The sequence below is a fragment of the Poecilia reticulata genome, chromosome 11, assembly GCF_904066995.2.
Source record: "Poecilia reticulata chromosome 11, P_reticulata-male-v2, whole genome shotgun sequence".
Classification (NCBI taxonomy): domain Eukaryota; kingdom Metazoa; phylum Chordata; class Actinopteri; order Cyprinodontiformes; family Poeciliidae; genus Poecilia; species Poecilia reticulata.
Window position 1 is genome coordinate 622,177 of NC_088840.1, and position 20,351 is coordinate 642,527.

Here is a 20,351-nt window from a genome sequence, read left to right on the forward strand (position 1 = left end):
AGGGGGTGGGGGGGTCACACTCTTAAGCCTCCCTGGTAAGGTCTATTCAGGGGTCCTGGAGAGGAGGGTCTGTCGGATAGTCGAACCTCGGATTCAGGAAGAGCAGTGTGGTTTTCGTCCTGGTCGTGGAACACTGGACCAGCTCTACACCTCACCAGGGTCCTGGAGGGTGCATGGGAGTTCGCCCAACCAGTCTACATGTGTTTTGTGGACTTGGAGAAGGCGTTCGACCATGTCCCTCGGGGTTCCTGTATGACCGGTGTCAGAGTCTGGTCCGCATTGCCGGCAGTAAGTCGGGCTCGTTTCCGGTGAGAGTTGGACTCCGCCAAGGCTGCCCTTTGTCACCGATTCTGTTCATTACTTTTATGAACAGAATTTCTAGGCGCCGCCGAGGTGTTGAGGGGATCTGTTTTGGTGGCCTTAGGATCGCATCTCTGCTTTTTGCGGATGATGTGGTCCTGTTGGCTTCATCGGAACGTGATCTGCAGCTCTCACTGGAGCGGTTCGCAGCCGAGTGTGAAGCGGCCGGGATGAGGCTCAGTGCCTCCAAATACGAGGCCATGGTCTTGAGCCGGAAAAGGGTAGAGTGCCTTCTTCGGGTCAGTGGGTCGTCCTGCCTCAAGTGGAGGAGTTTAAGTATCTGGGGATCTTGTTCACGAATGAGGGAAGAAGGGAGCGGGAGATTGACAGGCGGATTGGGGCAGCGTCTGCCATGAAGCGGGCATTGTACCGGTACGTCGTGGTGAAGAGAGAGCTGAGCCAAAAAGCAAAGCTCTCGATTTACCGGTTGATCTACGTTCCCACCCTCATCTATGGTCATGAGCTTTGGGTCATGACCGAAAGAACGAGATCACGGGTACAAGCGGCCGAAACGGGTTTCCTCTGCAGGGTGGCTAGGCTCTCCCTTAGAGATAGGGTGAGAAGCTCGGTCATCTGGGAGGGAGAGCTGGAAGAAGTCGCTGGGGAGAGGGAAGTCTGGGCCTCCCTTCTGAAGCTGCTGCCCCCGCGACCCGACCCCGGATAAGCGGAAGAAAATGGATGGATGGATGGATGGATGGATGGATGGATGGATGGATGAAATCAGATCAAACTAGAGCTAAACGCTGCTTTCTCGGCGGACATTGGAATATCCAACTAACAACTAATGTCACTGCAGTTGGTAACACATTAAAATCACCGGGATAGAGTTTGTTTTAGTTTATGGCCTGTAGGGTGTGCTGTGTTCGCGCAGGGGTTAAGCACTACCCACATATGGAGGCCTTAGTCCTCAACGCAGCCGTCACAGATTCGATTCCCGACCTTGGCGACCTTTGCTGCATGTCATTCCCCATCTCTCATTGCCCGCTTTCCTGTCAATTAACTATCAAATAAAGGCCACTAGAGCCAATAAAATCTTTTTAAAAAGTCTGTGGCCTGTAAAGAATGCACCGAGCGAGCTGAACGCCCAACAACGTCTCACGCAGCGACATTGGTTCCAAAGCTCTATTGGCCAATAGTAGAGGAGCTGGACAGCTCTCCTCATTAACATATTGATGCAGCAGAAATACAGAAAACGAAAAAAGACCAAGCGGAAATACAGCAAGCAGAAAAGGGAGAAGCAAAAAAAGACTAAGCAAAATATCTATTTTTCTTGACAGAAACGCATGTTTAGGGGAAATGAAAAAGAAAATATATATATATATATATTACGTGACGGAACTCATGTGTAAGGAAAAGGAAAAACTAAATATATATTTATGCTTCTATTTCTTCTCACAATATATATTTATTATTTTATTTATACATTTATTCTTTCATTTATACATGTATTCTTTTATTTATACATTTATTCTTTTATTTATTATTATGTCAGTTTTGGTCCTCCATAGAAATAAGCAGTTGTAAGAAAAGTAACTGAAAAATACAACAGATTTTCACAAAAGACCAAAACTCATCCTGAACCTAGGGCAATATCACTATATGGCCCACTATTTGGAACCAGCTTTTGATTTCCTGTTCTGCAGATGTGGAAAGGTGGATGGTGATGCTAAAATGATTTGAGAAGGAGGAAAACAACAGGGAAGCTTTGTAGATGTACACTGAAGGATGCGGTGTACATCTACATAAAAAAACATCAAAAAATCAAAAGCAGCAGGTTTGGTGTAATAAGAGATGGATGCTGAGATGGGGGAGATTATCTGTTGAGAACTGTAAAGACAGAAGTTGACAAAAGACATGAGGAATTAAACATTTCCCAGATATTCATTATGTATGTTTTCTTTTTTGATGGATATCTATAAAAGTTCTTCTTTAATTAATAGTCTGAAACCAATATGTTCTAATTTTCTTTATGAAATTCACAAGCATAAAAAAAAGTAAAATTTTACTTTTGAGTAACATTTTATTTTGGCAACTTCCCTTGTATTTTACTCAAGTGCTTTATTTTGGTATTCTTTCCACCTCTGGAGCTATCTCAACATTCTGTGCAGCTTTTAAAGATGTTATGAAACTATTTACTTCAAAATATTAGCAAGCATTGAACAGACCAGTAAGGCCGTAGTAAAAGTTTCATATCCTTACAGCACATCTGCACAAAATATGTTCTGGTGTACCTACGGGTAATTCTAAATAAATAGTAACATTCCAACTGAAAAATAATAACTAATGGTCTGTTTTAAATCGGAAATCCTTCTTATTTCCAGGAGGCAGCAAAGAAAAGCCATTTTCTTACAGCTGGCATCTCCCTCCATGCCAAGGATCTTTCTGTAACCTCCATGAGAAAGCACCCTTACTAATGTCTGGGCAGTGAAACACACCATGTCCTAAAGAAAAACAAAAGAAACATCAGGTTGTCATGTTTCAGTTCTTACTTCTGTTCAGCTGCTTTGTGTCTACAACCGCTCTCGCGGCAAGTTTATTTTTTCTGTTTGCAAGATATTTATCTGAATCCTATATTAAGAGAAAATTAATAATAATAAATATTGACCAACACCATTGATGTCCTGCTACTGCAGAGCCAAGCATTTACCTGCTGTTCCAGAGTCATGACTGTATGCACCCTAAAGTTTCCACTTTCACAGGGGTCAGTAATTCCCACAGAGCCAGGAAGAAAGAGACCAGCAGCCAACATCTGAAGGCAACGCCTAAACAAATTCAAAACAATGTTTCTATTTAGACAGATTAGTGTGTGCAGATTTTGAGAAGCATACACATTTTTGTTACAAAGTATGTCAGTACTGTCAACAAATCCACATAGGGGGCAGTAGATTCTAATTTCAAAGTATGCACAGTATGCAGTGCTCATGAAGTGCATTGATAAGTGTGTCATAGAAGGGGGAAAGTGCTTTAGCAACTAGTAATCAGCAAGATCCTCTATACTGAGATTTGCACTGTTCCTCTTGTAGACCCAGCGGTAAAAGTATGAAAACGTTCTGATGTAAAGGCAAACAAATATCTCAAAACAAAACTAAGATTGGATACCTTATTTGCTTGCCAACATTTTAAATTGAATAACCTGAGACAAAACTATTGACAGTTGTGTATAATTAAATATCACACATTGCTCCACATATTGGCGTCCTGTCAAAGAAAGAATACAATTGCACGGTACAAAGGCTAACTAATCAGCAGCTTTATTAAGGGCTGTAATGATTCCTCGAATGATTCAAGCACCGCAATTATTAAAATTCCTCAAGTCAAGTCAAAGTTTATTTATATAGCACATTTACAACAGCCTCAGCTGACCAAAGTGAATCACAACATACATCACAGGTAGACAAATAAAAAATAAAATTAAGTTAGGGTTGTTAAAATAATAACACAAATATAAAGTTGGCAAAAGCACCAAAAGCTAATAGTATAAATAAAAGCTGCAGCAATTTTCTTCCATCATCGAGGAAAGTTTTGTTAAATTGTTTTATTATTTAGCACACCGTGTTTCGGTCCGGTGATTATTTCTTTTGCGTAACACTCTCACTACTGCCTATGAGTTGTTGACGAAAGCTAAGTGCTAGTAGCATAAAGTTCAATTTTTAAGTTCGGTCCGGGGGTATTTCATTGAGTTATGATAATGTCTGGGTTTTTATCGTTTTTGGGGGGATTAATAAGCATCCTTAAATTGACTAATGCGATGCATGATGCATGATGTACGGAAGGGCTACTGCTCTGTAGTTGATGCTTAACGTAATAAAAGCTGCAGCAATTTTCTTCCATCATCGAGGAAAGTTTTGTTAAATTGTTTTATTATTTAGCACACCGTGTTTCGGTCCGGTGATTATTTCTTTTGCGTAACACTCTCACTACTGCCTATGAGTTGTTGACGAAAGCTAAGTGCTAGTAGCATAAAGTTCAATTTTTAAGTTCGGTCCGGGGGTATTTCATTGAGTTATGATAATGTCTGGGTTTTTATCGTTTTTGGGGGGATTAATAAGCATCCTTAAATTGACTAATGCGATGCATGGTGTATGGAAGCCTTTCTCCTCCCAGTGGAGAAGACTGTGCTATATAAATAGCACAGGTGAGCGGATAAACTAAACACAGCGGGCTACTGCTCTGTAGTTGATGCTTAACGTAAGTGTAGCTTTAATGCAGTTTCTTCTTCAGTGAAGGAGGAGGAGGTTACTGGTTTCTCATAGTCAGGCGATGGTTGCAAACCTGAGGGCACCAGGTATCAGTCAGTTATGGCAGATCTGAACTTTGGTTTGATGACTTCAATATGAGAAATTTCATAGTGACAGGAGGAACCAAAGAGTACTGTTAAGATAAAAGCACATCTTCTGAAGTTGGGATGTTTTTCCTCCAATAGGTGCTATAAAGATTGAAAAAGGTTGTCATTTTGGAGAAAATCTCAACATCAATATTTAAACTAAGTAAGAGACAACAATAAATAGCATGTTTCATGCTATTCCACTCAGACTCTCTCAGACTCTGAGCTCAAAGCAAGATGCCAGAGAGCACAAAACTATTTTTTTTTTAAATATTAGCCAATTTAATTTCACATAATTATCGCAGTAGAAGCCATTTGTTTGTTAAATACTTAATGAAACATATTTACCGTTTTTGATGTTTGTTGTAAATGACACATACTTGCAAGGGAACAAGGTGTGTTATGGTCACTCTTGTATCACAAAAGGTCCAGAAAACAAAAATGCCAGTGTAGTCCCTCAGGAGGAGGTTTTCGACTCTCTCAAAATAATAAAAAGCACTCGCGGAGACTTTTCCTGTTTCAAAGGAGTTTCTTTTACTTATAAAAATAACAAAAAATAATCTCAGAGTTGACTTCAAATAAAACGTTAATTTGCGGTGCAAAAACCATTTCACTCCTCACTCCTTCACCAAACAATCAAATCAGCCCCAACAGCTGCTTCTGCCTGTTAATCACTGCAGGAGGCTTACTGACGAGGAGGAGGATCTAAGCAAAACAAATAAATAAATAAATAAATAAATAAATAAATAAATAAATAAATAAATAGATCTACCATTCACATGGCTTTAAATCTGTGGAAATTAATTTAGCAAAAAATAAATGTATCTAATTCTTATTAGGCTCCAACAAGGTGCTTAGTCCAAGTTTGTCGTTTATTGAACGTTCAGAAATGACAATGGCTGTAATGCGCCACAGGAAAGGTAAACAAAGGTAAAATAACTCGAATAGGTGTTCAAGTAAAAACCACTCATTAGCTAATTGATTAGCAATTTTTAAGCTCCTGCTTTGCTAGTCGCAGTCGGTCTTTGAGTTGCCTTTTTTTAAATTATTATTTTGGTAATGGAACCAAAACGCACAGAATTGCACTCCACCTTGTTGAAACAATAATTACTGAGATTATTATTTTTGTTGGGTCATTAATTTAAACATGTTTTGTTGATTTTTTTTATTCTTTAATAAAGTTACAAATGCTTGGATCTTAGTGAATATTTTTGATAAGGGCGTTAGAAGATGAAATGATGGTCTCAGCATCCTGGCTGAGTTGTTTGTCACCTACTGCCGAGATTGCCTCAAAATCTTCCTGCAATCGACGTACCGAGCACTCCTGATTTAAAGGGACACATGGTGGAAGCATAGGACCCAATGGTGATAACTTGCATAATGTCCCCTCCCCATGGAATTTGACATTTATATGCACAATTTGCTGTTGCCATTACTACCTGGACATGTTTTAAATATTATTTGAAAATGCTTAAAAAGTGGTGGGAGGTGTAAGAACCCCTTAAATTAAGAACAGACCTGTAGGCTACATTCAGAGACAGGGGTTGCCTGGATGGGTTGTTCATCACAGCAGAATGACCCTGGAACACAATCAACATAACATTGCCAACATAAATACAGAGGAGGGTCTTTGTGTTGTCGATCAATCTCATGTAAGCGCTGTTCAGTGTGCCTATACCCTAACCATTTCAGTTATATATCCCACATTGCTCCACATACTGGTTTCCTGTCAAAGAATGAATCCTGTTTCACAAATGCATGGAAATTGTTCCAGAATTGTAAAAACACATCTTGCAAAGCTGGTCATTGGACCAGCTTTGCAAGATGTGTTTTTACAATTCTCTTGTGCAAACTGCTTATCTGCTGTCACCAGTGACCATGCTGACTAGACTGAGCATTTCCAAAAGGCTCTGCTGACAGGGAGAAGCTGTAGCATTGCAGAGAGGAAATGGAATCTGTGTGCAGCGCATATACAATCTTGCAAAAGATCCTTATTCTGAGGTGCACTGGAGGCTACCCTTCTACCCAGGAAAAGTGTCTAAAACTCTTCTCCTGGCTATGATTGGTTGTTTCTGACTAAGTTGTGTATTTCTGTTGTTGGCACTGGGAAAAATGGGAGAAGGCAAAGGAGCTTATTTTTTTCAAAGATTATTTGTCTTGTACTATATTGTCACAACATAGTGATAGTTTAAAAAATGCATGTGAAAAATATTTATTATAAAACTTGCACACTGCAACTTCAAGAGTTGGTGATATCGTTCTTTTTAAAGTTTTTTTTAATGTGAAGGAAGAGGAGTGCGTCTTTCTATAAAAATAACCACAACCTCAAACAGGCGTTTGCTAACTAACGGACAGATGTTTGCTTTACAGTTGACATCAACCTTGGGTAACTGAAAAGATTCTCAATATACCCAACTAAGTAGAAACAAACACAGACAAGTCAAATGAAAGCCCAACAGAGTTTTAACAACAACATGCTTATGCATTTGTACTGCACAGATTGAATAACAGCTAGATCTGCTATAAGCAATATCCTCCTCCATCACTTGTATCAGACTTAAGCACAATAGCTTAAGTCAGCAAAGAGTCCCGTGTTTTCACATGTCAACATTTCAGGAAACACTTTACTAATCAACATGTTTAGAACAACATAGTTTATAAAACGTCAGATGAATGGAACTTACGAGTAGGTCCAGGATCCATGGAGTCAGAGGCTCAAAACCAGGGAAACGAGCCCGTAGATCTTTCAGGAGGCGGATCAATACCTTGACTCTAAACATTAGAAACAAATAGGAAAGTTCAGGTGATTACAATTGTAATGCAGGAGCCAGAACAGAAAAAAAAGTGGTGATGTGTGTTCACAAATGTTCTTACGTTGACTGAGAAGCATTCTCTTCAAACCAGCGAGCGTGGCGGATTGCAGCAAGGGCACTCTGTAGCACCTTGATGTCCACTAACACATAGAAAACTAGATTTTTATTGAAGAGTACATCCAACCTACTTCAACATCCAACATTTTAAATTATCCTGAGATTCATGACACTTCTGTCTTCTAAGTCTGTCGGAACATTGTGTATGTCATCATAAATTTAAAATAGAAATATATGGTTACAAATATTTTTTATGTTTAACCAAAACATTGAACAGGCCGTACTGTGTAAAAATGCCATGTGCTATTTTTTTTTCTTCAAATTTATAGAAACATACAGATGTCACCAACTTTCCTCAAGAAAATTATATTTTAAAAAAATTCTACATTTTTTTAATAGAACAGACAATGCGTCAATTATTCAGACATGAGTCGGACATGCACATGATGCATGAAGTGAATGGTCATACAGTGCAGTTCTGGGTCAAGCTTGCGGAGATTCGGTGGTACGGTGGTGATGAGAATCTTAACAGTAGCATCAGCTGAACTAATCTCGAAGCCCGTCTCATTGGTCAGCATGGACAGCACTTAAAATAGACACACACAAAACATTTAGAGTACGAAACAATTTCACAGTTAATTTAAACTTAATCCTGGATAAAAATCTATAATAAAAAAATTTGTGATGTGGAAAATATTAGAAATACCACCTAGATTCAATATTGTACAAAACAGTAGAAGTACCTACATTCCATTTGCAATTTCCCTGTAATAGCAAATATCTTTAGTTATAGTTCTCAACCCATTTGAAGTAGAACTGGATGATATTTTCCATATTTAGAAAAAAATCATTCACATTTAACATTGACATACACAGGGCTTAAAATAAAAAAATATCCTGAGCCTGAAACTTACAGTGATATGATAGAAATTAACTATAATGTTGCTATTGCCACAGATAAATAAAAAATGTCTTTGAATAGTGCAAACAATTGCTTCTAACAATACAATTAACAAGCTAAACACTCAAATTTAAATAAGACTTCAGTACATTTCAACTCGAAACAAAATGTAAAATGTCTGTGCCCTAAAGGTTTGACTTACAGGCAACAATCCCTCAACATTAAATCAGAGTCCTTTCAGTCAATGTTTTTGCAAGTAATTTAGAACATGAAACATTACCAACTAAATCAGCGTTTCTCAACCTTTTTCGGGCCAGGACCCCCCACAGCCTTTATCCAGGTCCCTCACTGCCCCACCAAAGAATTTGTAGGCTACTTTGCACTGACTATTATTTTTTTTATTAATATTACCATCACTATTGTAGATGTTTTGATTTTTATGCTCGTTTCTGTATTTATCATCAAGATAATTTCCCAGAGAACAAAAAAGCCATGTGAATAGAAATTATTTTCACAGGTGTTTATGAAAAATTTAATGAACATTCAACTTAAAATTTGTAGGCCAACAGCAGCCAAACAGAGTGGAAAAAATATTCTTGTTCTTTGCCATTTTCTAGTTGTTAAATATTCCACAAAATGAGCAGATAAAAGATGTAAAACATACCAGTTTTATAACCCTATGCAGTCGTCGCCCGCCACGCAGCGAATATGACGTCATGCATTTAAAAGGCTTCCGTATATAAAAAAGACGGCATAAGAAGTGTGCATTTAAATTCTGTTGGACAGCAGAAACTTCTAACTTTATAAAAGTAGTGTTTTTATATTGATTTGTTTTATATTTACTTCCAAATAAAACCAGGAATATGATCGATCATTTTCGCCATAGCGTAGTGCGCATTTTACGCATGTGGAGTGCAATCAGTGGATGTTTTATGACCAAAAAGTGAACGAATGCAACATGAAAGCCATTTTTTTGATTTTCTACAAACTCACCACATTTCTGAAGCAACCAATCAGAAAGCATTTTCAGCCATTTTGATTTGAGATCGGAACAGCAGCGCGGGGAGAGAGTTTTGTGATGGTGGAGAACGCGCTGTTGACATTTTTGCTAGTAGTGTTTTGTAATATATTTTTTGCAAGTAGTGTTTTCGATTAGATTTTTTTGACCATACGTGTGTTAGTTAGTTAGTTAGTTAGTTAGTTAGTTAGTTAGTTAGTTAGTTAGTTAGTTAGTTAGTGTGTGTGTGTGCAGTGTTTGTAGACGGTTTTTAGTGTGTTTGTCAGAATGAGCCGTCAGTACATGACTGCAGAGCAAGCTCTGAGGTACTTGTATGAGTGCGAAGAGGACGAAAGCGCGCTGCCAGATGATTCGGACTCTGAGTTTGAGCTTGACGATGAGGTTTTTTTATTATTATTATTATTATTATTAGTTTATTTGGCATGGGATATGTACAGTAAATTATTATAATCGGAGTAGATGCACACTGAACCAGATTACATGCTAATTTCCATCTCTAGGTTGGTGATCCCTCCATTCTGTTTGGTGAAGAGGAGGAGGAGGAAACTCCCACGTGCACTGTCCAGTTGAGGCCCACACAACAGACAGCGCCACGGAGAGCCCAGCGAACTCGGGCAAGATCCAGATCTCCTCTGACTGAGGCAGCACCAGAAACCCAGGCTGGGCAGTGGAACACTGAAGAGGAAGCAGATGCAGCCCCTGTTGTCAGCCGCTTTCAACCTAGGAGAACACCAGGACCACAGATGGATCTGATGTCCAGCCACAGTCCAAGTGTGCTGTTTTTGTTTTTTGCAGCTGATACAGTCAAGACCATCTGTGACAACACAAACAAATATGCTGCAAAAAATCAAACAAATGGAGCTGTATAAGAGGAGCTGTATAAGTTCTTTGGTCTCTTGATCTACATGTCCATGGTGCAACTACCAAGTGTCCAGGACTACTGGAGACAAAATAATTTTTTGTCTGTTCCAACTCCAGCCAAGGTCATGACAAGGGACAGGTTTAGGACCATTATGTGGAACTTACACCCAAGTGATCCTGAGGAGGATGTCAAAAATGACAAAAAGAAGGGAACACCAGGCTACGACAAATTATCGAGACTGCGGCCTGTTTATGATGAAATCCTCAATGCCTGCCAGGCTTACTACCAACCAAAGAGGGAGCTGGCAGTCGACGAAAGGATGGTGCCAACAAAGGCAAAAACTGGCATGACACAGTATATGAAAGATAAGCCAACTAAATGGGGAATAAAGTTGTTTGTGTTGGCCGAGTCGAGCAGTGGCTACACTGTGAGTTTTAGCTTGTACACTGGCAAAACTCACACTGCAAGTGAGCATGGGCTGTCTTATGACGTGGTAATGAACCTTATTCAGCCATCTTATCTTGGCACTGGCTACCATATTTACATGGACAATTTTTATACCAGTCCCACACTGTTCAAGGACCTAGCCAACAAAAAGTTTGGAGTTTGTGGCACTTATAGGGAATCCAGGAAGGGATGCCCTAAAGGGAGGCCAAATGCTCTCACTAAAAAAAGTGGAAGAGGATCAGTGAGATGGATCAGAGAGGGCCCACTGGTCTTTGTTAAGTGGATGGACACACGGGAGGTGTCTGTCTGCTCAACTATCCATCCTGCGTTTTCAGGTGAGACAGTGCAAAGGAGGGTGAAGAACAAAGAGATACGCTGGATTGTGAAAGACATTCCATGTCCTACACCAGTCATGGCGTACAATAAATACATGGGTGGGGTTGACCTGTCGGATCAACTCATCCAATGCTACTCTGCACAACGGAAAACTCATCGCTGGTACAAGACTGTGCTTATGCATTTGGTTGACATTGCCACAGCAAATGCCTGCATCCTACACCGAGAGTTGTGCAAAGTCAAAGGAGTGAAACCCAGGACACACAAAGACTTCAATGTGGAGATGACCAGTCAGCTTTGTAGTGTGGACATGGCAGATGTTCCAAAGAACAGGGCAGCTGAACACATTCCTGTGCTCGGCAAAATGCCAGAAATAGCAGACTGCAGTGCAGACAATGCCTCCAGGTAGACAATGTCAGGAAGGACACTCCATGGAAATGTGAGGGCTGTGATAAGCCACTGTGCCTTCTGATTGACAGAAACTGTTTTGCAAAATGGCACAAGTAATTTGTATGCAGACCTCTTGTGACACCCATTTTGTAAATATTGTAAATAGTTGAAAGTGTGTGTGTGGAGGGGGGGGGGTGAGACATTGTGATGTTGGAGAGAATTTGTGATGGACATATGGACACATTTTGTAAATAGTTGTAAAAAAAAAAAACACCTGGGAAATTACCCACAATATGGTGTAAAATATGATTACTAATTTGTTTTTTACCAAGTTTGTACAAAAGTTTTTAAAATTTACCCAAGAAAATTTCATTTTAGGCTTTAAAAATGGTTTGTTCAACATTTTTGTGAATTTCATAGAAAAATATCAATATTTTTTTCTACTCGGATTTTGTTTGTGTGTGTTTTTTTGCTCCAATGTTAAAATGCATTTTATCAAAATGAAACACACTGTAAAATCATAAAGTTTAGGATGTGCTGAAAATATTGATACCAAACAAGGTAAGGTAAATAGTTTTTATGATGAAAATATAAGGGTAAATTCAAAATTAGACCAAAACGGCCATTTAGACCCAAGACTCCAAAGGGTTTTGATCTATTTGATCTATAATGACTGAGCTCTGCAACATCAAAATATGGATAGAACTGTAACTACATTAATCATAGCTCTTCTTCTCTTCAGTGTTTCTGTGAGTTTCTGATGGCGTAGCTCTGTGCTGCCTTCAGGAGAATGGGACATCTGAGTATCAACCATAAAATTTCACCCAGATGTCATTTACTGCGCAAACCAGAGCTTTCAGTGGAAAAACAAAAGTTCCAGGTCCTTTTAATGCCATACAAATATGAGACAGAAACATGGATTATATCTTTATATCAACCTGTCTATTGACTTATAGATTAATAGTTTCTGGACAGAAATTACAAAGAACAAATCTGGTTCTTAATCAAATCCTAATGAGTCAAAGTGAAAGTGTCATGGAGTCACAGAACACCATCATGACATTTACACTGACATGAAAAATAATATTGAAGAAATAAAAATATCAAATCTAATTAAAAACATAAATAAGTGATCAGTTCTTTACTGTTATGGTCTGTAAGATATATTTATTCTCAGTACTAGATATAGTCTCAACAAACCCATAACATTTCAACAATATTATTTTACCTTTTATCTGGAAACAGTGTCTGGTTATTCTTGCCATACAGTTCTCTGTATTAATTATTGCTCGAAAGGTCTTGCCATACGAGTTTATTCCTCTGTACTTACTTTAGTTTCTTAGTTTATTCTTGCATTTTGTTCTTCATTCATTTCCATTTAGTTTCCTTTGATTAGTATTATCCTCTCTTGGTTTATTGCTATGTCCACTTTAGTTTCTTTCCTGTTGCTAGATTTATTTTATCGTTTATTGACCATCAGTAATCTTCACTCATCACCTGCTGCGCCACCTAATCATCATATGTTTCACATCATGTGTTGATTTTTCACTGTTCGGCGTCGGATTCTCTGTTTTTATGCCATAATTCACATCTAGTTCGTCGCTCCGTTTTATGTCCCGCTTCTCCTACTCTCCAGAGTTTTGCGCAATGTGCGTGTCGTTTTTTTTTTTACCCCCTAAGATTTAGGGCGGTCGGGAAACGTATCGATGGGGAAAAGGCAGACTGACATAAACCTTTTAAAACAACAGAAACAATTTCGGTATTTTAATTATTGAAATTTAAAAATGTTGTGGTACCGTTGTTCCATTACACCCGTTTCATACCGGACCACTCACTGCACCGGTGTTAACGCTATAAAATGAAGGCTCTCTATCGAGGTATCACCCATGGAGGGATTTCTTTACTTAAATGGGGTCATTTTTCAGAGGGATACAAAGTCAGGGTATCGTGATTTCAGCAATTACATGTATATAAGAGCGATTTTCTGTTGTCCTTCCATGGAAGTGGACAGCATCCAGACGGAAATAAAACACTTTTTAATATAAGTTGCTGCTTTAACAAAAATCCTCAATAAAACATAAAATATTAGAAAATCAAACACCAGACAAAGTGAATCTCAGCAACGTCATCAGCCAGTGTAACGCTGACCTGATGCGGTCAAGCTACTACTAGCAGGAGCGAAGCTGCACCAAGAGCAACAAACGCTGAATAGAAGAAGAGCTGCCATCGATACAGTTGCAGCCAGGCATGATTTAATGTTACGAAATACAGTTTTAGCAAGTTGCTCAAAGTCTAAACTGGTATTGTTGTGATTGTAAGGTGTAAAGTTTACCTTCGACCAAACGCCCCCCAAAGGAATCCCAGCGCCCCCTTTTGGAAAAATTTCCGCCAACTTCCTGTCCCCTTTCCTCTAGCCAAGCCCAGCATCACTTGTTTTTAATTCCTTTCTCAAGTAAACGTGTTTCTTTACCGGGTGAGACAAACTCCATCTTCTTTCATATGGCATTTGATTTAATCGCCGAACCGAACGCACGCGTTTCTTTTCTACAAACCGTTTTACTGTCATTGGTCAAGAACACGGGAGCTAGAACTCTGATTGGCAGACATCTTTGTCTATTTATCTACAGTTTGGTTGAGGCGGACCGTTTTGTCAAAAGCCGGAAATCCGGCCCCCGGCCGGAGCTCTTTAAGCCCTGCATATATTTCCAGACAAGTATTTACCTATAAACATACAATTCACAGGAACCTTACTTTTCCCTAAAGGTCCTAAACTCAAAAACTGGAGTGTTCAGTCCGTTTCAGGTGAGCAGCCCAATGCTGGCATCAGTAGAAATTAAGTAATCCAACAAGAATTAACATGAGTGTTAAGGTAGAGGTGTTAAAACAAATCTCCACTTGCTGAGGGCTAAATTGCAAAGAAAAAGAGACCTAAATTGAGGCGGTTATTGTTAACCAAAGAGTTTAAATAATCAGGACTATTTTGCAGAATTACACTGGAGGAGAGAGATCTCGACTCGTTTAAATTTGAATCAGTTTTCTAAAATGGTTTGTCAGATAATCTTAAAACAAGTTTGAAAACTCAGAACATTGTTGGGCGGCTGTTCATGGCTGAGCATCAAGAACCAAACAGAGTACTTGAAATCATGAGCAAGGAGCCAGCTTGGTCTACACATTTATAAAGAATTAATGACCAACCAGATCCAGTTGTGAACTTTGTTACTGTTCATTCAATAAGTCTAATTATTCTGCTTTGCAAAACAGCTTTTCTCTCTTTCTAATAAATCTCTAACTGTATTTAATATAATCTTAAATTACTAATATTGTTTTAAATGTTGACAATTCATTTCCAAGCAGGACAGTGATGCAGGTTTATGCAACCAAAATCAGATGCTTATAAACGGTTATTGCTCTAACTAATGTTTAAACATTGTGGTTTAAACGGCTGCTCCCAAAACACAAGTTTCACAACTCAGCTCAATTGTGCGTTCTCATCCTGTTTTGATGGATTTTTTTTTTTTAAATCATTGATCACTTTATGTAATCTTTTCTCCTCCCGGAGCTGCTGCTGCCTGGTGGCGGTTCAGAGCGAACGGTGGGAAAGAGCACTGCAGGAGTATTTATATAGGTGAACGGATAGACTGAACACTGCAGGCGGCTGCGCATTAGATAATTAACGTAAGTGTAGCTTTACGGACAAACCGGAAAATGTATTTCATATTATCTCGGTCTCAACAAATGGGTGGCGGAGCATGTCGTGGCGGCACACGACAGATGTGTTTCTGTGTGTAACGAACAAAGGTGTCAAATCCCGTCGCTAACATAAACACAAAAGCTATGTGTTTATGTTAGCGACGGCAAGGTGAGAGTTCGTCTATTAAATTGACTGAAGATAAATACATAAACGAAAAGCTGGAGTATAGACATTTTTTAGTATTTGTGAGCCTGCCTCTTTATTATTAAATTTAGCATAATTTCAGATTTTTGTATAACTTTTCTTCAGCTTAACTTAGAAAGTGAGCGATTATTGTTACGAATTAATCTTCTAAACTACAGAAAAGTTGTTAGGGAAGTTCAACTGTGAAAAATTGAGCTGATGTTGATATGCGATAGTAATACTGCTGTTGTTAGATTTACCAATGTTTGACATTATCTTTTTTTTATCTGATTACTCAATTAATCGTAATAACAATCGATAGAAGACTCTATTACTAAAATATTCGCTTACACCAGCCCTAATTCTTGGTGACATTATATAGTGCTATATTGATTAAAACCTAATGTGTTATAAAACAAAATGACTTTGTGTTTGACAAATTGAAGTGAATGTCCCTTCGTAGAATGTTTTCCATTATAGTAAAATTCATTTTTGATCTATGGCCTCTTTTTATTTACTTGTGTTTATCTTGTAGTTAATTTTAGATTTATTGTGTGATCTCTGTGTGGTATGTATTTTTGTTGTTTATGATGGATGTCAGGACCCCAGGAAGAGTAGATACAGCTAATAGGAATCCAAATAAAAGAAAGAAGGAAAGACTGTGTGAGTGATTTTTGGTAACATGAATGTCATATTTTTTCTGAAATTACTGGTTACTGGATTTATTGTTTTTTGCCATTGTATTCACAGGTGTAATCTACTTTCACATAATGAACTTTGTTTTTAAGCCATGCTGGTTAAAGTGTATTGCAACAGTTGGACAAAACTGGGAACATAGCTGATGGATGTAAGGTTTATTTTTTTATCTTCCTGTTTTTGAAGAAGTCTGAATCATGGTTTAACATTACATTACAAGGTTGGAGGTTTTAGGTGATAAGTAACTTTGAATATCACAATGTGTATTAACCAGTGGCTTTAAAATGTATTAAACCCACAACTTTATGAAAAAGCCTAGGAAATGACTGTAGCAAATGCCAATGATTGATAAAACTCTCTCAGTATTCTCCACTGACTTTACCTTCTGTTGGGTCCTGGGTGCGAAGGGTCTCCACAACTTTGTTTCCAAGAGCAGCTACTGCCTCCACTGTTTAAGATTAATACACATATATTACTAAATTACCTATGGCTTTCCATAAAAACTCTTGATTACCTTATAGCGTTGATTAAAAGTTTGTATTAGGACATTTTTAAACTGAACTAATGGAGCTAAATTACTCAAAGAAAATTCACAAAGCATACCACAACATTTTTAAGTGTAAAACGTGAAACTGTTTATACATGTGAATGTTTAGGTACGCAGTTATGCATTGTTTCATACACATTTGTGAATCTTTTTGAGACAAACTTCCATATGAACTGATCTCTCATTGCTTTTTCTCTACACACATCAGTGGCTGAAACCTGTACAATATTAGATCATCAGTAAGCTTAAAGCCATTGCCTCAGGGTTCATACACATTTTTCTTGTCAAATTCCATACTTTTCCAGTGCTTATTCATTAACAGAGAAATAACTGATGGAAAAATATAACATTTAGACAACGTGATAAGGAATATAGTATGGAAATACAAATATTTTCCCAAAGACATTCAGACTTGGAAAATACATAGTGATAATCAAACTGCAGAATACATAAGAAACTTGAAGCCTTAATGACTCAAAGGTAACACTGGAGAAGTGATACATACTGAATAAGCAATAAAGACAGCTTATGTTAATTCACTGTAACCTTTACTCACGTGTTGGGAGGATCTTTAGGATGACAACCAAGTCAGCAACATTATGTCCCGTCGTCATAGTGCCCTTCTTGTATGAGCCAACCTGACGGACCTCTTCAATTTGCTATCAAGTGTTGCACAGAGATTTTATTTTTTTGTTTGTCATAAAAGTATGCTTACTTTTTGAAAAAAAATAACCGGTCTACAGGTAAGACATGTTACTTACTACTTCAAAGTTCCCAGGTGCTACAATCAGGTTGTCAATGACATTATTGATCTTTGTGACTAAAGATAAGATGGAGGACTAAGAGATACAGAAAAGGAAGGCGGTCAGATTATCAGAGAGCATCATGTCTGATTAATAAATTTGATAGTACGTTGACAGGGGCAGACCTGCTCTGCAGGTGTGGGGCTCAGGTCCTGGTTTCTCTTCAGGAGACATTCGCTGAAAGCAGTTTCGTCAGGCATAGGCTTTACTCTGGGGAATGCCATCTCACACTGGTGCCAAACAGAAACCTGCTTCAGTACTCATGGGTGATCATCAATGATTCTACTTCACCAACAGCTTATTGTAATTGTTGGAAAAGACAGTCATTGTGTGATTAATGGTGATCATTGTGTAGCACTATGCAATATGGTATTTACAGTAGGTCATTAAGACCTTAGAACCCATTCACATCTAAAAAACTAGCTTTGCAATCTACACATAATGTTCATTATCACTATTACAGTGATTAATTTTACTGTAATAGTGTAATAGTGATATTACTATCACTGTTACAGTGATACCATATGGTATTACAGTAATGACCTACTGTAATACCATATCGCATTTCCATCACTTACCACATAAAAATCAAATGGGATGTGTGGGACAAATGGGCGATATCTAAATAGTAAAAAAAAGAAAGTGAGAAAACATTAGCGGTTCTACATTTGCTGTAGAAGTAAACATCAGAGCAATTATTCCAAAGAACAAAGACGTCTCTTTGGTCTTTGGTCAAACTCAAATTGTGGCAGTGGCAGCTAGTAGTGGACCTTCTGGTACTAGATTGAATATGAATATGTTTATTTCCAACAAATTAATAAAAAAAGAAAATTTAAAAATTTAAATAAGAAAACAAGAATACATGTACAGATTTTATGATAGATATTTTTTTTCTTTATCAAGTTATTTATAATGCAATAAACATCAAATCATTCAATCAAATCACCCTGCAATGAAACAATTATTCCCATCATTAAATCAAGTTTGCAACTTCTACACTCTTTAGCCCGTAAAATTTCCGATGCAACCTGTTCCACAATATCCGTGAATCTGATCAGTGCACCATTTCTAATACACTGCTAAAAAAAATAAAGGGAACACTTAAAGAACACAATATAACTCCAAGTAAATCAAACTTCTGTGAAATCAAACTGTCCACTTAGGAAGCAACACTGATTGACAATCAATTTCCCCTGCTGTTGTGCAAATGGAATAGACAACAGATGGAAATTATTGGCAATTAGCAAGACACACTCAATAAAGGAGAGGTTCTGCAGGTGGGGACCACAGACCACTTCTCACTGTCTATGCTGTCTGGCTGATGTTTTGGTCAGTTTTGAATGTTGGTGGTGCTTTCACACTCGTGGTAGCATGAGACGGACTCTACAACCCACACAAGTGGCTCAGGTAGTGCAGCTCATCCAGGATGGCACATCAATGCGAGCTGGGCAAGAAGGTTTGCTGTGTCTGTCAGCGTAGTGTCCAGATACTGGAGGCGCTACCAGGAGACAGGCCAGTACACCAGGAGACATGGAAGAGGCCGTAGGAGGGCAACAACCCAGCAGCAGGACCGCTACCTCCGCCTTTGTGCAAGAAGGAACAGGAGGAGCACTGCCAGAGCCCTGCAGAATGACCTCCAGCAGGCCACAAATGTGCATGTGTCTGCACAAACGGTTAGAAACCGACTCCATGAGGATGGTATGAGGGCCCGACGTCCACAGATGGGGGTTGTGCTCACAGCCCAACACCGTGCAGGACGCTTGGCATTTGCCAGAGAACACCAGGATTGGCAAATTCGCCACTGGTGCCTTGTGCTCTTCACAGATGAAAGCAGGTTCACACTGAGCACATGTGACAGACGTGACAGAGTCTGGAGACGCCGTGGAGAGCGGTCTGCTGCCTGCAACATCCTTCAGCATGAGCGGTTTGGCAGTGGGTCAGTAATGGTGTGGGGTGGCATTTCTTTGGAGGGCCGCACAGCCCTCCATGTGCTCACCAGAGGTAGCCTGACTGCCATTAGGTACCGAGATGAGATCCTCAGACCCCTTGTGAGACCATATGCTGGTGCGGTTGGCCCTGGGTTCCTCCTAATGCAGGACAATGCTAGACCTCATGTGGCTGGAGTGTGTCAGCAGCTCCTGCAAGATGAAGGCATTGAAGCTATGGACTGGCCCGCCCGTTCCCCAGACCTGAATCCGATTGAGCACATCTGGGACATCATGTCTCGCTCCATCCACCAACGTCACGTTGCACCACAGACTGTCCAGGAATTGGCGGATGCTTTAGTCCAGGTCTGGGAGGAGATCCTTCCCAGACGAGGTGACCATCCGCCACCTCATCAGGAGCATGTCCAGGAGTTGTAGGGAGGTCATACAGGCACGTGGAGGCCACACACAATACTGAGCCTCATTTTGACTTGTTTTAAGGACATTACATTAAAGTTGCATCAGCCTGTAGTGTGTTTTCACTTTGATTTTGTGTGTGGCTCCAAATCCAGGCCTCCGTTGGTTAATAAATTTGATTTCCATTGATGATTTTTGTGTGATTTTGTTGTCAGCACATTCAACTTTGTACAGAACAAAGTATTCAATGAGAATATTTCATTCATTCAGACCTAGGATGTGTTATTTGAGTGTTCCCTTTATTTTTTTGTGCAGTGTATAATCATAACGTACACATTTCTTATTTAACAACACACTCACCCCTGAACCAATCCTCCACGGCCCCCAAAGCGGCCCCCTCGGCCTCTGCCGCGGTCTCCTCTGCATATTGACACACAAACATGTTAGATAATCCACATTAAATACATGCAGCTAATGTTAGACTACTATGACGAAACGTTGGCAGTGCATTTTGAGAAACACGCCAGTCATTATGTTAAACATGGTAAAAAAATTTGATTTTAAAATTTCACTTTTAGTCT

General features: G+C 39.1%; 1 protein-coding gene across 1 annotated transcript in view; it reads right to left on the bottom strand.

Annotated features, from left to right (window-relative positions):
* ilf2 (interleukin enhancer binding factor 2) overlaps positions 1-20,351 on the bottom strand; it is a 33,127-nt gene that overhangs the window by 10,786 nt on the left and 1,990 nt on the right. The window contains exons 2-13 of the mRNA XM_008421582.3: positions 20,131-20,190; positions 18,007-18,049; positions 17,554-17,658; positions 17,387-17,464; positions 17,182-17,284; positions 16,461-16,526; positions 8,024-8,140; positions 7,559-7,637; positions 7,369-7,456; positions 6,203-6,264; positions 3,008-3,122; positions 2,711-2,801 (exon numbers count right to left, since the gene is read on the bottom strand). Of these exons, the coding sequence (XP_008419804.1) occupies positions 2,711-2,801; positions 3,008-3,122; positions 6,203-6,264; positions 7,369-7,456; positions 7,559-7,637; positions 8,024-8,140; positions 16,461-16,526; positions 17,182-17,284; positions 17,387-17,464; positions 17,554-17,658; positions 18,007-18,049; positions 20,131-20,190 (1,007 nt within the window). The remainder of the gene's footprint in view (positions 1-2,710; positions 2,802-3,007; positions 3,123-6,202; positions 6,265-7,368; positions 7,457-7,558; positions 7,638-8,023; positions 8,141-16,460; positions 16,527-17,181; positions 17,285-17,386; positions 17,465-17,553; positions 17,659-18,006; positions 18,050-20,130; positions 20,191-20,351) is intronic.